The sequence below is a fragment of the Pomacea canaliculata genome, linkage group LG4 (assembly GCF_003073045.1).
Source record: "Pomacea canaliculata isolate SZHN2017 linkage group LG4, ASM307304v1, whole genome shotgun sequence".
In the NCBI taxonomy this organism is placed as follows: Eukaryota; Metazoa; Mollusca; class Gastropoda; order Architaenioglossa; family Ampullariidae; genus Pomacea; species Pomacea canaliculata.
Window position 1 is genome coordinate 31,678,759 of NC_037593.1, and position 19,834 is coordinate 31,698,592.

Below are 19,834 nucleotides of genomic sequence, written 5' to 3' on the forward strand. Positions count from 1 at the left end.
ATGTGTTATTTAAATGTTATGTTGTTTATACTGAAGAATGGTGTTAAGGTTAACATAATTGTAATATGACTAAGCACCACAGCACACCATGGTTGTGCAATAGGCATAAAAAGCTTTTCAAGACCTGTTGATGACTTACCTGTATAGCCCTGTCTATGACACGAAGCGCCATGCTGGGAGCTGCAACTTTGATCATGGCAATCTCGGGTGCTGCCACCTGCACTCAAGAAATCAACCAAATGAACACCTTGAAAATATAAAAGAGACAAGAACAAAGAGGTTTTACAAAGAGAATGTCATACAGTCATAAACTTTTCACCTAAGAACAAACCATAAGCAAAATCATGTAAAATCATTTGTGACTGCTACACACACTACCACTCTAACGGTAGTAGTAGTGACAAACTGAACCTTAGGTATCCCTGCATGATTGTCACCACAGTCTAATTTCTTGACTGTGCAACTGCAACCTTGATAGTTGTTTGTGATATCAGGAGCCTTGCCAACCACTTCTAGGGGTTTTTAATGTTTAGCACTGAATTTTTGCGCACCTGAGGTGTTTACTGAATAATTCTGAGCACAAGTGCAAGAAAATGAAGTGACCAAAGGTCATGTAGGAGATGACTGGAGCAGCTGCATTGAAGTGATTTTTTGTTGTGATATCAAGACTGCATTACTAGCAGGTGCTGTTGCCTTTTTCTATGACACACACTTTTCTACTGACCAAAAGGTACTACCATGATAGACCCATCTGTTTAAGCATATACTTGTTGACCTGGCTTATATGCAAATTATACATTACTGTCTTTTCTTTCTGGCTGACCTTGTTGCCATAGAGATCCATCATATGAGCAGCTTTCAAGACCAGAAGACGAGTTTGCTCAATATCAACTCTTGACTGTGCAACTGCAGCCTGGATGGTTCCTTGTGATGCCAGAGGCTTGCCAAATGCCTGTCGTGTTGTTGTCTGTGAGACAAGCAGAAAACATAGCTTGGTGTCAAAAATCAAATGCAGAAAGGTGCCTTTTGTTTCAAAAAAGTTATATGCCTTTTCTATACTTTTTGTACTTTCAGACATTTAAAGAGATGCTTCGGTATTATATCATTGCATCTGGGAATCACTTTCGCCTGTCTTCTCCAAGCTATAGAGTCCTGGAACCTTTGACCTGCTTGCTAAGTGAACAGTGATTCTGTACCAGCATAAGCACTTGACTGGAAAGGGAAACCCAAGCATCCCGTGCTTCTGTAGAGCACATGTGAGCACAAGGCTTAACTGCCTGTATGATCCCCAACCAGCAGCATGTGTATATATACATACACTGAGGTGAAAAAAAATTTAGTGAAACAAAGGCTTGATTGTGAACTGCTTACCCTGTTCAGCATTAACTCCAAACTGCGCTCAGCATGGCCAATCAGTCGCATGCAATGGTGGATTCGACCTGGCCCAGTCGTCCCTGGGCTATTTCAAAACCTCGGCCCTCACCTAGTAGTAGGTTTGTGACTGGGACACGTACATTTTCAAACACCACTTCTCCATGTCCACCTGACAATAAAAAAAAAAAAAAAGTTATGACTTTAAGCAATGCAGATGATTTTAAACATCAGCTTGAGTAGCACTGCATATCGGACATAACAAGCATCATTTGATATCTAGTGCAAAGAAACAGATTTGGGGAGTAAGTTGCATTTAAGTTAGTCTTTATTTTCTTTAATTAATGATTTGTCAAAATTCAATAACTTTGCACACAGGATTAGCTGGACTGGCCAAGAAACAGCAAAAAAATATAACAGGGCTAGTGAAGCTCAATGGTTTGAGAAACAAACAAACAAAAAAAAATGACACCCCAAGACACTTTAACATAAATAGTTGTTTTATCAGTACATTATAGTTAAAATTTTTATGGTGAATAAGGGATAAAATAATGGTACAAATTTGTCATTAATTTCCAAAATAAAAACAGAAATAAAACGGCAATTTGTCTTCCACCTACTTGGTGCATCATCGTAACCAAAGACAGACAAAGGTCGTATGACCTTGACCCCTGGGCTATCCATAGGAACAAGTAGCATGCTTTGCTGCAAATGACGACTTGCAGATGTGTCGGTTTTGCCCATAAAAATGCAAAGCTTGCATCTTGGATCCATGGCTCCTGTTATGGTTAAGTGATACTCAATCAAAGGCTTCTTTTGATGGTCTGTAGGCTGTCACTGGTCTGTGGGCAGTCACAGTTTAATGCTCTACAGCTGGTCTGCAGGGCATCACAGTTTATTGCTACTAGTATGTAAGCCATCACAGTTTACTGCTTTTTTACTGGTGTGCAGACCAACAGAGTTAAGTGTATTGTTATTAGTCTGCATGCCACAGGTTGCTGTACAGTTAGTGCACTGTTACTGGTCTGTAGGCCACAGTTTAGTCTACTGTTACTGTAGGCTGTCACAGTGCAGTGAACTGCCACAGACATGCAAATCATCAAAATTTAGTCTCAGTTCATTTCATCCAGTCCAAAAGTTTAGCTTATACTAAACATCCACATGCTTCAAATGACCTAAGTGTGAAAACACATGTGCACAAGCACTGCATTCACATGCATATTTCCAAAAAGAAAGAGACTGACATACAGTCTCATAACCAATCCTAAATTAATAAGCAAGACTGTTTAGTTCTCTCTTTACTGCTGGGCAGTAAGTTACCTTACAATTCGTCTGCATGCATGACTGCAATCAAGAAATTTAAGTGCATAATTAATGTTCTAGTTTTTGAGATAAATATCATTCATTTATCCCTTGACTGGTAGCAACTGGTCATGCTGATCTGCCAAGTGGGGAGCAAGTGAAGATATGCAGCAACTGAACAGACTTACTACTTAGTAGTGACTAATGTATGTCTCACCTGATGTCCACCATTTGTGGCCATTTAAGATGTAGTGGTTGCCATCACGTCGTATTGAAGCCTGAATGTTTGTAGCATCAGAGGAGGCCACCTGAAAAGAACAACATGAAACAGACCTTTCCAACAACATTTACTTCTCTGTTCAAAATCCATTTAAAACAAACACCTGCGTTACGGACAACTTTGTACCTATTGGTCTACATACTCTCATGCATTTAATGAGACTTACTGCTGGCTCTGTCATTGCAAAGCAGGATCGAATCTTGCCTTCTAGCAGTGGAGTCAGCCACTCTGATTTCTGCTCTTCTGTACCATATTTCACCAGTACCTCCATGTTTCCTGTATCTGGTGCACTGCAGTTAAAAATCTGTTCATATTGTAAAAATAAAAAATTGATAAAACTAATCTGGGTGGTAAATATCCTGTTCCAGGAATATCCCAATATCAAAAAAGAAAGGAAAAAGATACTTTTAATAACTCAAAATGACTTAAAACTAATGTTTAATTCACTCACAGTGATGACCAGTAACTTCTGGTAGCAGTTGGATTTATATTTAAAAAAGGCTATAAATAAGGATGATTAACAATCTTCTTCGTGGTCTCTATAGCTTCATTAGTATTTACCTCTGGTGCAAGAAGAGAGCGGCCCATCTGTTCACAGATGAATGCATACTCCACATTTGTGAGGCCTGCTCCATATTTCCCTCTGGATCTGTCTCTATTGGAAGAAAGAGATTCCACAGCTTCTCTGCTTTTGCCATGGCCTTTACAGAAAGAATTTTTACATATCAAATATGTTTCATCTATTAAGATGTCTATATAACTAGCTACATTCCAAAAAAAGCAAACAGACTTACTTTCACATTTTTTTAAATGATCTTTAAGCAGACTCTTACAAATACATTTAATGTTTAAGAAATGTGTTTGCCATGTGCAACTAATTCTCAGACAACATTTCAAAGCTAAGGACACATGTTAATAATCCTGTTTGTGATCTATTACCAAAAACAAAATCACCATTTAATGCTGTAAGTTGCCCAATAATAAATAAAAATCATGGCCGAAAAGAGAACAAATAAGTGAAAGTAAAATAAATTAATTAAAGCCTAGAAACAGATTATGGAATAATCATTAATCCTTTTCCCAGGAAGTGTGAGTTATAAATGACACCTACATAAGCTTGACCAGTCTGACTACCAGCTGTGGTTCTTTTGGAGAGGAGTTGGGTGCTACCAAACATATAATGCTCAATGTTAGGACCGTGGATACGCGCCGCAAAAGAGATAACATGCCAGATCAGTTTGAGGCCTGGATCATCAACACCCACTCCCTATCAGTAGGCTCCAGCATTCTGTAACATTTCGGCGCATTGAGCGTTTCTCAAGGATTCGGATTTTGCGCGTTATAAGACTCCTTCATCATCATCATCATCGTCAGCAAGAAGTGTGCAACTAGAGCCAAAGCAGAAATTAAGCTGAGAGAGGAAACATCCATTGACACATGGAACATTTGCACGTTACACCAGTGAACAAAGGTACAACAGGAACAGTAGGCAAATTTGGACTTCGCGAAGCCCAACAACAGGGCCATCAGACTTCTAGAATTTGCGCAGAGCCAGAGACTCATCTTAGCCAATACCTTACATCCCCCACAAGAAATCAAGGATGGCCATGTGGCACTCACTAGATGGATTGGTCCATAATAAAATATTCTATATCCTGCTGCTGAGATGCTTCAAATCCAGCATCAACAAGGCCAAGACAAGAACATACCCAGGCGCTGACATAGGTAGAAACCATGACATTCTCATGAACCTAAAGCTGAAGCTGAAAGCAAAGCGACTCTTAAACACCCCCTCACCCCCAAATTGCTTTGATTTGGAGAAGCTACGAGATTGAAATGTGGCAGAAGTCTTCAAGGGCACAGCTGGCGCACTAAACCTGATGGAATGTGATGTAGACATCCTCACTGCAAACATCAAAGAAGTGCTACTGTCAACATCCCGGGAAGTTCTAGGGCGACAGAGGAATAAGAAACTGCAGGAAAAGCAGATCTTCAACTGTTGCATCCTTATAGAAAAGCACCTTCAGCACCAGTGGAACCTCTAACACAACTTCCTTGACTTTAAAAGACATTTGAAAGTCTGGCACAAGGGACTATGACATGCTAACATTAAATATCGAAGAAGGCCTCGTTCCATCATAAACGTGCTATACAATAGTTCAACAAGTACGGTACTGCTGAAGAACTAAATAGGAGCTTACTTTCAAACCACAGTGGGCCTACGTCAAGAATATCCTCTATCACTGGTACTGTTTAATATCTTCTTGGAGAACATCATGCTTGAAGCTCTCCACTACCATCATACTTCAATAACCATTTGTGGAAGACCAATCTGCAAGTTTCACTTTGCAGACAACATAGGCACTAACAAAGAACTGCAAGACCTCACTAACAGACTGACAGACAGTTCAAATGCATATGGAATCATGATCAGCAATGAAAAGAGCAAAGTTATGATCAATAGGAGCAGCTAAGCAGAGATCTATACTAACGGTGTACAGCAGGAAGAGGTAAGCAGCTTCTAAGTACTTGGGAGACATCCTCTCTAAGGATTGGAGCTCCTATAAAGATGTCTGCATCAGGATCACAACAGGATAGGATCTGGCATAGCCGTAAGATAAGGTTCACTACCAAGTACAAGCTGTACAAATCCCTGGTAGTGACGATCCTGCTGTACAGATGAGACACGTGGACTCTGCTCATCAAAACAAAAAGAAGAATCCAAGCATTCAAGAACAAGTGCCTGATGAGGCTGTTCGATCAGGATCTCATATAAAGAACATAGAACCAGCGGCTTAGTATGAAACAAGATGGCCACACTCATAGGACACCAGGAACCTCTACTTTCAACAGTCAGGTGACGTAAGCTGGTCTTCTTTGGCCACAAGACCTGTCAAGACACCTGTCAAAGACTACCCTTCAAGACACCTTGGAGGGTAGTGGCCAAAGAAAGAACTGGCTTATGAATGTCAAAGACTGGACAGGTCATTTTGTACAGGAAAAGGTATCGCCCAAAATAGACAAGAGTGGTGGGCGCTGGCAGACCACAAACTCTATCTATATACTCCCCCCAACGACAGGTGCCAGTTAAGGGACGACTGACTGAGTGACCTACACTTACCTTTAGTTCCTCCACTCGTGGATGTACAGACCATCTGTCCTCAATTTTAAGAAGCTCTGCCTCCAAAGGAAGGACATGCTCATCTATTATCTCTCTTACACGCTGATGTATGTTTTGTACATGAGAGGAGAGGGCGGACACTGTCACTGGCATCAGACCTGCTCCATTCAGAAATCAAAAACCTGAGCATTATTAAGAAACAAAAGACCTTGACTTTGTAATGCTCACACAAACTTAGCTATTGTTAAGAAAATGTGTTACCTATTGGATAAATTATTACTGATGCACAGAACATAATATTGGCAAAGAAAAAGATCTGCAAGTAGTAAGAAAGTATGTTTGGTATGCTTTGATCTGAAGTAAAGCACTGGACCATTTTTAATCCCTGACACTGCAAAAAACGCTGTTAAATGTTACTGAAAACTATGCCTGCATAAGTAAGATTTTTGTTTTCAAGTATTGTACCTTGCCAAGACACTTTGCACTTGCTCCTTAAGTTGTCTTATGTAACCAAGTACTAGAAATTGAAAGAACTTTATGCTTCTATCAATGCTCTCTTTAATTAGCATGAATCTTTTTTTGTATTAATTGCAACTGTGCAGAATTTATTTAAAGTGGTGCAAGCATTCAAAATGCTGATGTTGACACAAATTACAGCACTGGGTCAAATCCATTACTAAGATCAACACAGTGATTTGATCATGCACTAAAATACTGGTGTCAGACTGCACCAAAATTTGATGTCGTTATTGCCTCACCTGCAGATTCAGAGTGACTATGTGAGGACAGCGGACGGGCCAAGTGACTCATGATGACCTGCGTGGGGTGGACTTGAGTGGAAAAATTTCGTCTCTGAGAATCCATGCCGCTGCCTTTGATGGCTGCTAATGCCTCCATGGAATGAAGGCCACTCTGGCAGGCTACTTGCCAACCCCTTTCTGCTAAAGTCTCAACCATCTCTCCCACCATCTTTCCCTTTGCTGAGCTCCCTTGACCTATCACCAAGCACAACCATCTGATCAACAACTACTGTCTGATGACACCTTCTAGCAAGCAGTTTTAGCATGCAAATATCTCTAGCACTTTAATGAGCAAGTAAGAAACTGATCATGTTCATATGCAATTTTCTTTAGCCATAACTTAAAAACAAGAAATTTCTTTTTGTAAAGGAATGCAAGTCTCTTGGGAAATAGTTCAGATTGAGCTAGGTGATGTTACCTTCTTTTTTGCATCAGACTTGTGTAAAAAAATTAATTAAAAACTGCATATAGCATTCATATATACAACACTATGAAGAAATTAAGGTTGTGAGCACACAATGCTGTAAAAAGAAATTACTTCTTATCAAGACAAGGACAACGCATCATTTGTAAATTATTCAACTAGATGTTATAATAATAAGAAGCTAATTCAAGGGAGATAATATAAGGCATTAAACCATATCTACTATAATTATAGTAAGACAACACAGAACAATCTAGATCTATTGCACAGTGTCCTCAGAATGGTAATTTTAGGAACATATGCTGTCAATCTGAATATTCTTACCAGATATCGCACGTTTGTAGACTCCCTGCAAGATGGCAGCCATGCGAAAATGGACGAAGGCAACATAGAACTCCCAGTTATCAATGAGGGGAATGTTCAATTTTTGACAATACATGGCAACAAATTCTTTGACATCTGGGATGTTTTCACCCTTAAAGTCAAAGTTAGAACCAAATCCTGTGGGAACAGATGTGTGTCAGTACGTCAGTGGTGAAAATACAAGCAAATGAAATAAAAATTAAAAGAATTCAGAACTCAATGACAGAATAAGTTCTGCAAAATAAGCAAAAGGAATAAACCGTTGATTAAATAATGGTGAAAAGAAAAATGCTTAAAAATCTTCAATGAGACCTACCCAAAGTATGTGCAGAAAATTGTAAACAGCTACTTCTGTGCTGACAAAAAAAACTTTTGTACATCTAAAATTAGTTTTGATCCTGTGATAGCTATCTGGCGAGTATTCAGAGACAACCTGTTTTCATTTAACAAAGTCATAATACCACAGAACACCAGTTTCAATAACACTGCTAAAAGAAAGCTGTCCATTGTATGCATGACCTATTGCACTTGCCTGCACAAAGAAAAATCCAATTTATAAATTCTGTTATTATTACAAATAAAGTGCGTAGAGTTCTGAGACAGAAGTGTGGATCAGTAAGTCCTATTTTAAAGGCTTTTACTGAAGGGAGGCTAACCTGGATTGATTGGTGAGTCATCAGGCATGTAGTATGTCATGCAGCATGTAGCGAGGTCTGTCAGAGGATCACCCAGTGTTGACAGTTCCCAGTCCAGCACAGCAAGGACTTCTGGTCTATCCTCAGCATAGATAAGGTTGTCAAGCCTGGTGATGAAGAAATAGGTATCTTAAAAGATGTGTCAACAGATATATTAAACATATACTTTGTAATGCATGTATGCTTGAAATTAGTACATAGACTGATACATCTTAAAAAAAAAAAAAAAGTTCCACTGTAAACTGAAACACACCCAATGACTTACTTTCTATATTTTTAAAGGTCTTAAAAAGTCTACATACACTTTTGTGCTAGTTGTTTCCTTCACTTTTATGTGTGCTAGCTTAGTATGTTATGGCTAGGCAGCAATTCAAAAGCTACAAAGTTACTTCCCTTTTCCAACTTAATTTAAATCTCAAAAGCACAACATATGTGCATCTTATCACTTCTGCTATTTTCATCAAATATCAACTTCTTTTTGCAAGCCTTTTGAGTGGGCAATCATGTCACAGACCTTTCTTACCATAAAGTCATGATATTTTCTCACCTGTAGTCTCCATGCACTACAGTGACTTTCTCATCCTGTGGAAGATGTTTGGAAATCCATTGCATAAGGTTTGTCATGGAAGGAATTTCTCTTGTCTTGCTGGCTTCATACTGTTTGGCCCATCTGGCAAAGTTTCTCTCCATAAACTTTCCTGCAGATAAAATTCCAACTATTGACTCCATTACATCAGATCTCTTTTTTTTTTTTGAAATTACTCTTACGTGCAGAGATCCACTTCTTTGGACCTCACCAAGTCTCTCCATTATTTCCCTTGAAGCTTATTATCTGGTTACATATCAATTTTTTTTTTTCAGTACATACTTTTTAAAGAAATAATACAAATTAAAGAAACAAATCGCAAGTTTTCATGACTAATGTCATGCACATGTTACCTGGCAAAAAATTAGATCCCACAAGCTATTGTGGCAGCATAGAAATACATCATTATACTACAACATTGTGGCTGCACAACAATACATTATACCACAATTTTTCATGTGACTGAAGAATGCATTTATCACAGTGTTTTCTGTAAAGTTTATATAAAAGAAAATTTTGCAAGTCTTGAAAAGTCTATCTATAGTTGATAATGTCAAGCTGCCTCTTATTGACAACAATAGAGCTGATGTAGCGTTACATCTTGGTTGGGAGGTGAAGGTGGATTGAGGCTTGTGGGGAAGTAGCTACTACAATAGCATCAAGTGGTAGGTTTTGGAGTCTCCTGTAGGCCATCACCTAGGACTTGTTTTATTGACAGAGCTACAATCATATGTAAAAATGTAATTGTGGTTGCACTTCAAAGTCATAGAGCTAAAGGAGCAAGATACAATCCTCACCTTGCTTTCCATAATCTGAGAGGCCAGCCTTGTTGATATCCACTGAGTGTATTTTGCACAGCATATCACACATGGACTCAAATAGTGAATATCGCTGGTTATGAGGCAAGTTAATAAGTCGCCTGTCTTTGAAAATGCGGCCTTTCACATACTCCATCAGATAGAAAGGGGTTCCAAGAATGCTAAACAAAAACCGTGAAGAAATGTTATTTTAAACACTAAGCTACAAATGGAGCCAAGGCTATTGTGAAATATCTGGAAGCCATACATGGCATATTGATGCAACTGTGTCCATTATTACCCCTTCTTGGGTAGTAGCACAATAAATTAGTGGCCCTCTCTCTAAATTTCCAAAAGCTAATTCTCTTACTTGATCTTTATAATCAGACACATTCTAACCTTCTGTCTCCACTATCCTGAGCTCAAGTCTCTTTTCTGTGCCATTTTGATCTATCCAATCCTTTGGATAACTGTGACACTGAGTACAATTCTTTTTTGTTGCAGGATCAAAGTTTTCATAACACAAATGTTAACAGATATGTGCAACATTTTCAACAATATCTATATTTTCTTGGTTAATTATTTTCTCTTATTACTCAGATCTTCATGTTTCAGAGTGTCCAGTATGTAGTGGTTAAAACACTTGTCATATCTGAGAGGGCCCAGGTTCAGATTTCGTCTCAGGGCTCTGTATGTGACACCTCTTCCCACTATTGGAAGATTTCTCCAGATACTACGGCTTTCTCCCCTTTCTCATCACAAAATGAAATCTTGTAATATTTGAGCTCTCCAGTTCTCTGACCAGCAAGCATGCAGCTAGTCTTTGTTTCAATTTCTTGTTTGCTTTTTGCAAGTAAAAAATATTTAATACATAATAAATAAGACAATAACTGACCTGCTATCATCACAGAAATGAAGCATAGGTGGAACAGGAACCCCCTGAGATGCCATCGCTGTCATTACTCGGAATTCTCTATCAACAGCATGAGCTGATGGCAACAGCTTTCCAGGCTATACATATGTAACAACATTACCTGGCTATTGTAACACATATTATTATCAGGCTATTATTAGATAAAGGACTAGATTAGATAGGTAATATATTCCCAGGATACAGACAGCTAGGTAATACAGTAAAGCCTCCCTATTAAGACTCGCTAAAATCTACCAAAATCAGGTCATCACTGAGAGAGCTCAAGATAGGGAGATCAACCAGTCTGGTTTCACTTCATGAACCATGACTTTAAGCACCTATAAATTTATGTTCATTTATTTAAATGTTGAAATAAAGTTCTTAAAACTATATCATAACACATTTAGGTCATAACTAAGAGAGGATCATAATAGGGAAGTTCTGAATAAAAAGGTTTTACCGTGTTACCAGTAATTATAAGCACACACCATCAAAAAAATAATAATAAAAAAAAAGCAGCAGGTTACACTAGTACCGAAGTGAGTGTGAAAATCCTTATGATCTAAGTCTCTTACTGGTTTTTTTCTAAGGACTAGTTGTCTGTTTCCAAACTTGACATAATAGGTGGGATTAGACTGACCATGTTCAAAGGCACGCACAAGAGGCTCACCTGTGCAAAACATGAAAAATAAAGCTTTAAAAATATGAAATAAAGTATTAAAACTAACGATGAGCAACTTAAAGAGGATTTCTTCACTCATGAAAATGAATAACTTATTAGTGCATATGCCCACAAACACACAAATCTGCAGAAACATATAGAAAATGTATATGTATATTATTCTATTTCTATTTATTTCTATTATAATAAATTTTTTGTATCATAGATAAGCTGCACAACAAGGTTCTAAAAATTCTGTTAAAACACATCCATTTGTGACTCATTCGGGGAGCACTGAAGCAGAGAAACACAAAAGAATCAGACCCACAGGATTTTCTTATCAAAAGTCTGGCTTGTAAAAGGTTAAAACGTTCAAACTAAGAGACAACTGTTTTTAAAATAGTCTTATGAAAGAGCGTTAAAGGGTGAAAACAGAACAAAAAAGGAAGTTTTATCACAGGAACAGAAATGAAATAAACTCTAGTGCCTAGAGCCAAAAAGAAACTCAATAAACATGCTGAATTCATCACAATTGATTGCTAACAAACGTGCAGCAAGAAAAAAATTGTAGACACCACGGCCCCTATTAAATCAATCCAAGAAAATGTTTTAAATATCACTGTAAACAAAGCAGACAATACAGGCTAGAAACTTGGACTTGCCAGTATCTTGCACTCCAAGCAGGGACTGAAGGTATTTGGCCAGACTTGACAAAGGTAAAGCGAGATGCGGTGCCACGTCTGTCGTCCCTTCCACTTTACCCACCAGAGTCAGTCCAAGAGTCTTTTCCAAGTCTTGCACAGCCTGGGCTGCTGACTCTACCTGCAATTTGTGAATCACTGAACAATCAATGAGTGCTGACCTTTCCTTTTTAACCTCCATCCACACTCTCTGCACTGAGATCTAAAGATAATGATTCCTCTTCCAATTATACAGTCTCCAACAAACATCACAGCAGAAGACCTGTTCATAAACACATGAATTTGAGAATGACTGCAAAGGACTGTACTTCTTTTCTATTTCTTTCTTTTCCTTGCAATTTCAGCACACTTTATCGTCTGGTTATTAGACTTTTGAGGGTTTTTCCCCTTTAAAATCTACTCACTTTAATTGTATGCAGTCCCAGCTGCCTGGCGGCCTTCAGATTTATGCCAAGGTCATCCAGCAAAATAGCCTCCTGTGGTGCCACCTGCAGGCTGTGCAGACAATGCTTGTAGATCTCAAGCTGAGGTTTTCTCCATTTCACACGGCATGACTCTGTCACCTGTGGAACAATAGTATTAGCATCCCTCAACCAAGTTGTGTGCTAACTTCTAATGCACTGTCTCTATTCTGTTGATCATGTCAACACTGACTAATAAGCACACCTAAAAATGTTTGTCATAATTTGATAGTGAAATCAATAAATTCAAGACTACACTTATCATACCTGTGAATGCAATGTGCACATATAGATTTTACATACGTATAAATTATGAGCCAGCAGTGCAAAAATATAAACACCTAACAGTAATTTGCTTCATACCTCTATAAGTCCCACTTCAAATAATTTAGACAAAGTGTCTTACCACGTCAAACAAAGCTGTATCCAAAGGTATCAGCGATTGTGTCTTCTGCTCATCTGTAAACCAGTTGTTGGTGAGAAGTGCTGTCTTCAGACCTTCAGACTTGATTGTCTTGATCGCTGCAACCATTTCTGGAAAGGGTCTGGTTTGTCTAATGCCTTGTAGAGCCTGAACTAAAGGAGATACATCTATCTCCCGTCCAACCTGAAGAAAAAGAAACCAAAGGCCAATGGTTTCATGTTAGACATAATTAAGTTGTCTACGCAAAAACAAAAGTATGCATGCACATCAACTCACTCTTACACACCTGGCAATCACTCACTTCTGTTGAATTCGTTGACAGTCTCTTTTCATTATGTATCTTCAATTCTACAGTTCAAGTTTAAAAACATTTCTTCTCTTACAACTAGAATGCTGGTGGATTTTCCTCAATCTGTCACCTGTCTTCCATACTATGTATGCTTTATTGTCTTGTGCCCTTCTACACACATCTACCTACTTTTTTTTAAATGCCAATAATTGCTCTTTATCATTATTCTGCACTTCTTTGTGAGAGACAATTATGTTTTAAACCAACAATGATTATATTCACATGATAGCATGTATGCAGACATACTCATACAAAAACAGTTAAGCTTACAAATGATAATACAAATTGAAACTGGCACAGTAAATTATTAAATGCACCTTTACATGACCCCCCCCCCCAACCACCACCAAAATTAAAACCTTTTATTATGTTATTTTCTCTGTACACTAAAACCTCCCAGTTAAGACTTGCTAAAATCAACCACACAAATTGGGTTGTAACTTTGTGGGGTCGTGAAATAATGCTCTTAAAAAGCATATCATTAAGGTTTTGGGGTTGTTTGTTTGTTTGTTTTTTTCACTTTCACTTGGTCATGCTTGCTCTGCCATTGTTAGGCTGTACTGAAGATTTATGGGGAATTAACTGTCCTGGTAAGTTCAATTGATTACTACTTGTACCCTGGCAGACATAGACACTTTCTTACAATGTTTTATTCATACCTTGAGCGTGATTTTTGCAAAAATGTCACAATAAAGCACAAACAGGCGGTCACACTAATTTTACAGAAACGTTTCATCTGCAAAAGATAGCTAATGAAGCACAATAATCGACTGATGTGAGCTAGTAAAGGGATAACGATTGATGTGTGGTGTGGGGCAATCATTTCAACCAAGGACCATGACCTAAAACCGAAAGTCCAATCAAGCAGACCCAGGCAAAAAGAATGCCCGAGGAGAACACCTGTTTCATATTAACAGTTTAATATGCGCCTCCAAACTAAAGAAGAATGACAACAAATATTAATACTCATTTAAATCTCGTTTATGCGCCACTGCGAGATTTTGACCAAACGTCTGCAGATACATTTAATATGCGCCTCTAAATTAAATAATAATGACGACAAAGGCCGTTAAGAAAAAAAAAAACCGATTTCAAAGAAAATCGTGTTATGCGCTGTTGTGTCATTTGTTTTCCGAATGCGGATCGCAAAGCCGCCATTTTTGTACAATAGACCTAAACTTGTTCGAAAACGCATGGCTCTGTAGATAATATTTAACGTTAATATAGCTACTCCTATCATAGAAAATCTGTTCGTCTTTTGAGTCTGGATGGATCTGACTTTCGGAGCTGGCACGATATGTTTGCTATGACTGGAACGATATATATATGAAACGGGAAACCATGCACTTGGGGTCACAGGTCATGACCGTTGTTAAGGGTCATTTCCTGTATGGTCGACGTCTGCAGACTACAAGAACAAGACTGCGTACACTGACTGCTCTCTTCACTGATCGATAATAGCAAGTGAATTGTCGTCTGCAACTGGTTGTACTGTGCTTAAGAGCGTCTGATCGACTGTTTGAGAATGATGAAACACATTGGCTAACTCTTCGTTTGATAGCACTGCGCGAGTGAGTGTTAAATCGTCTGCTAAAGAATCACTAAACGTCCACTGCGCGTCTGTTCGTCTCCAACAGCAACAACAACACCAAACTAAACGTGTAAAGTAAACAAAAGTATAGAAATTAAAAAATAATAAGAGAAGCAAGGAACAAAATTAAAATAGCATGAAAAGGCAAAGCACATACAACTCACGCTTTATTATGCGTTGGTTTCGACAAATAAAGCCACGAAAATGTCTGCAAATCCATCCAGACACCTGTTCCTTAGAAGATATCCATTCATCAACACCCAAGACCCAGTGTCTGCCTAAATCTTAAAGACCAACCTGAACGGTTTGCATTTTTATTTTCAAAAATCGGTAGATATAGGCGATATAAACCTAACCTGTAAATTTCAGCCTCAAAACTCCCCCAGCAGCAAAGGAATATTGGCTACAGGTGGGGCACATGTCTTGAGTATCCGGGGGCCATGTGGCAAAATGGCGTCCGACCCATAGCGAAAGTGAAACCGGGCCGTAACAACGGGGTCATGTCGGTTTTACCTGTGAAACAAGCGTGGGACGCTTCTCTCCCCCTTGTGACCGCTAGTCAACCCTGATGGCTCATGGGTACGTCCCATCTTTTTTTTTTTTATATATCCCACTATTTATATCTTCAGATTATTGGTATTTTTAGGGATTTCGGCATATCCTGATTTACATATTTCTAAATCAAGACATGCCAAAATTCCTAAAAAATACCAATATCAAATGGATTAATAATTTGTGTATTTTGCAATAATTATATATATAACAAGCAGCAAAAGAGTGCACAAAAGTGCAAAATGTTATAAAAAAACAAACATGATTTGTCATTTATTGGCGTTTATTGAGGTAAAATAAGGATAAAAAGCAAACTAAAAAATTTTTTTAATATAAAATTTTTTTTAAAAGCATTGTCTCATTTGTATACATAAACAATTTATCATTTATCAAGGTAAAAATATTATCACAAATAAGGATAAAAAGCAAACTAATAAAAAATAATGTTAAAAATATACAATTTTTTTTAAAGCATTGTCTCATTTGTATACATAAACAATTTATCATTTATCAAGGTAAAAATGTTATCATAAATAAGGATAAAAAGCAAACTGATAAAAAAAAAATAATTTTAAAAATATATAAAATTTTTTTAAAGCATTGTCTGTTTGCATACATAAAAGATGTTTCCTCTTGATATATTAATGCAACATTCGTTATTTAATTATAAGTTGTAGAACGATGCAAAACCATGTATCCATTGACAAAACAATTAAAATTAAATTGCAGTTTCCTTAACACTAATTACATTTTCCCAAAGAAAAGGTTCAAAGATCTATGACAATATATCAAATGATAAGTATGAACTGAATTGCTGTCAAAAAAGAGTGATGCTTTAATAGACATTTCTAAAAATAAATCAAAGTCATGAAATTAACTATAAAAGGTTCTAGGTTGGATTGCAGCTTATGGTATTAACTACAATCTTTTAAAACAGATTAAAATTTTAAATTGCACCTTTATCACTAAGAAAAGGAAACCAAAGAAAAGAACTGTAAACATATAAATGATTCTGAATTTACCACAACACCTCTTATTGGATCGGATGAAAATATCCTCATTGATAAATTAATGGGTTAGAGTAAATAATAATCACAGCACAGTTTTATATAATTATATAAATCCAGATTTAGTATATGCAGGTTTATGTACAAGAATTTTACAACTGTAGGTAGAAAGTTGCACAGCTTTACTCGTCCTTCACCCCAGAACAATTAACTGACGTATAGGCTGTGCTCAGCCCTTTCCCTTCTGCCATTCTCTTGATCACTAGCACCAGCTAACCAAGTTGATGCATGCAAGTCAGCATCCGTAGCTTCAGGATAACTTTTTCTTGCAGCATCTAAAAATAGAACAAATATAAGAATATGAGGTCTGCATAAAAAAGTAATCACTTAATTGTAGGTTACTGACCCTAAAATCCAGAATATAATGTGAAACAAAAAGAGGTACAAGCAAATTATACTGATATGTAAAGTGGCATAAAAATTTAAAGTGTTATAAACAGAAAGGAACTACAAGTGGAACTGCATTTGAATTTCAGTTAGAATTTCTATAGGCAGAAAAACTCTGGAAATTCTAATTTCAAAAACAATCCCAATACATGGGAACTGTAAAGATGTCTATAAACTGTCATTTTAATTCCTTTCTACACAGTGTTAACCAGCTGATTAAAGGACTACAGTCACTAGAAATTGCGTAAACATGTGTCCATATTTTATTTTGGCAATGTAATTCAATCACAATAAAATGAGGTAGGGACAGTTCTCCAGGCCTGATTTATCTTCCTGTCATGTTTTTTTTTTTTTATGACTCATGAAAATTCTTGTCTGCACCTAGCAGAGTCAAAGGTTAAGGTTCATAACTAAAAGATAAAGAAACAATTTAAACAGTCCTATTTTATGACAGGCATGTATTAATGTACCGTATACACACACACACAGAGTCAAATATTTAAATCCTTACCCTGAACTGTTTGTAAAATGAAGGGGTGGTTCTTGAGTCCCATTGAAGTTGTAAGATCAGGCCAACTCAGTTGAAAATAGCACAGATAGAATGCCCCTCACTACATGCTTTAATGTGAAGCCCGACGCATCACCGAATGGCATTCCTGAAAACAGACAAAAATAAATACACATCATTTATAAAAAAATTGCAGTGGGCAACATTATAATACCTGTTATGACAACTAGTATTTAAAGACACCCCCCCCAAAAAAAAAGACAGCAACAATTCAGGAAGTTTCATACAACCAAGCAAAAGTGGGTACAGAAAATTTACTATCTGCTCTAATCAATGCCACCATAACAATGCCTTTATTACTTTTTAGTACTGCAAACATGTCATTAGTTTTATACAATGAATGTTATGGTATGGAAACCTTTAAAGGGAATCAGATAAAAGATTTGACTCCTCCTACTAACAAATCAGAATAAAGCACATACCAAGCATGTCCTTTTTTATGGGTCTGTCTTCATATCTCCCTCAAGACTCTCTACATCTTCTGCTGATTGTTAAGGGAGACTGGAACCCCTCTGGCAGATTTCCCGTGTCATTTGCCTTTCCTGTTCTTGTTCCTCCATCCATGTAAACATCCTTTTAAAGTTGTTTGTATCATTCTTCATCTCTTCCAGAAGAGACAGTTGTTGCATCCCAACTTTCTCTAGTTTAGTTCTAACCTAAGAACACAATAGCAGAAAACATGTAAAATACTGATCTTTGCTAGCTTTGCTATAGTTCACAATGCCTGGAAAATACCATTAATTTTGGTTACTCTTTACCATTTGTCATATCTATTTGATATGTGATCCATATTTGTTTCAAATTTTTTCACTATGGCAAAAGGCTGGGATTTTCCGCTTCCAGTTTAACTCATAAAAGCACTGTTCATAACTCTTGGCCAAGGGTAAGAAGAAAAAAAGCTAAAATGATTATAAACAAAATGGCTTTAAATTACCTTCCAAGGGGTTATGGGTCTTTATGCTGGCAGGCTGAAAACCAGACAATGGAATCGGAAGGCGCTGGGGTGTGAAGGCAAAGGTGAAACAGTCCTTTTTTGAAAGCTGCTACTTGGGGACACCCTTGAGATGGTGCCAACCACTAGTGGCAAAGAGTATGGCAATGGTGGTGGACATTGCTGCATAACTGAATGGTCAGCATATAGTGATTCCTCGGCATCCTTCTCTCTTCGCTGTTAGCTGTGCATCCCTGTGTCAAATGAATACATTTGCATAAACTTTTTTCAGCTTAGTACATTTAAAACTGTCAGCTGCTGATAGGTTGTTAAAATTTTTTTAAAGAACATTTTATTGTTATTGTACAAAACTTGTTTATCACTGTATGCTATTTTACCAGAAAGAGGACACAGCCTTGTGCCCCTACATGATGTCCACCAAAAAAAATTCCCTAAAATTAAGCAGAGGAAATGAAAACAGACCGAAATCTAATCGGAGTTATCCGTATCCTTTTTGGTTGAGTGGGAGCATTTTTGTCATCACTCTCCACCTCCGACATTTTTGTCCCTTGCAGATTCAGCTAGATTCTTGGTAGTTACCTGCATGGAAATAAATATAGAAGGCAAATAAGATTTCACAAATCAAGATCAAAAGTATAATAATAACACACTCTTATAGTGCAGCATCACAACAAAAGCTACACTATCTGTGGTGTAATGACTGTGTTCAAACAGTTCAGGTATTATCTTTTCTCCTTCCTTAAATCTGCAGCACACAATAACATAGAAGTCATTTTGACCATTAATGGTCACATGCTTCATAAATTTTCTTTCTGCACAAGGATTATGAATATTATGAATCAAAAAGTAAATTGCACTTACTTAATGACTTGTGCAGGAGAACTGAAGCATAGGACATGAGGAATCAGCTTTATAGCTCTAATTAATGAAGCTTGCATCTGGTTCAATAGATTGTAGTGGGAAGTTGCACACCCTGTGACCACTTTCATCTTAAAATGCCAGCAGCCAGCTATCTAGAATAACAGTAAAATAAATTATTGACCATTATGCAGTTATTATGATTTGTTGTTGAAAAAGACCATTAAAGTTGTCTGAAATGATACTTCCAGTCACAATCAGTTGTCAATGGGCTATCTATATAAGTTTTTTTTGGTTCACCACTGGGAACACAATCCTTATGCTGTTCTTTGACAAATATTCTTAATTAGCTGCTGCAGTGGAAAGTTTGGTGTTTGAAAAAGTCGTTTAAGCTAGCCTAAAAAGTTATAAAATTGAGAGGCAGAGTTAAGAGTCCAAAGGACCAAATCTGTCAACATTATCAGCAATATGTGACAAAGCAAGTACATTTTACACCAAAAATCCTTTACCATACAAACACTGCTTCTTGAACAAATAAACATGAAAGGTTATGAGCCTAATAATCAGCATAGTTCACACACAGCCCAGGACTTGCAAGACAAAAAAAAAAA

General features: G+C 37.3%; 1 protein-coding gene across 1 annotated transcript in view; it reads right to left on the minus strand.

Moving 5' to 3' along the window:
- LOC112561472 (acyl-CoA dehydrogenase family member 10-like) overlaps positions 1-19,834 on the minus strand; it is a 37,084-nt gene that overhangs the window by 6,872 nt on the left and 10,378 nt on the right. The window contains 20 exon segments of the mRNA XM_025233994.1: positions 140-217; positions 824-967; positions 1,372-1,448; positions 1,451-1,543; positions 1,992-2,150; positions 2,891-2,981; positions 3,120-3,257; positions 3,515-3,594; positions 3,597-3,654; positions 6,075-6,232; positions 6,833-7,069; positions 7,623-7,799; positions 8,318-8,463; positions 8,904-9,054; positions 9,740-9,921; positions 10,635-10,750; positions 11,228-11,322; positions 11,976-12,135; positions 12,419-12,577; positions 12,882-13,082. Coding sequence (XP_025089779.1) covers positions 140-217; positions 824-967; positions 1,372-1,448; positions 1,451-1,543; positions 1,992-2,150; positions 2,891-2,981; positions 3,120-3,257; positions 3,515-3,594; positions 3,597-3,654; positions 6,075-6,232; positions 6,833-7,069; positions 7,623-7,799; positions 8,318-8,463; positions 8,904-9,054; positions 9,740-9,921; positions 10,635-10,750; positions 11,228-11,322; positions 11,976-12,135; positions 12,419-12,577; positions 12,882-13,082 — 2,700 coding nt within the window.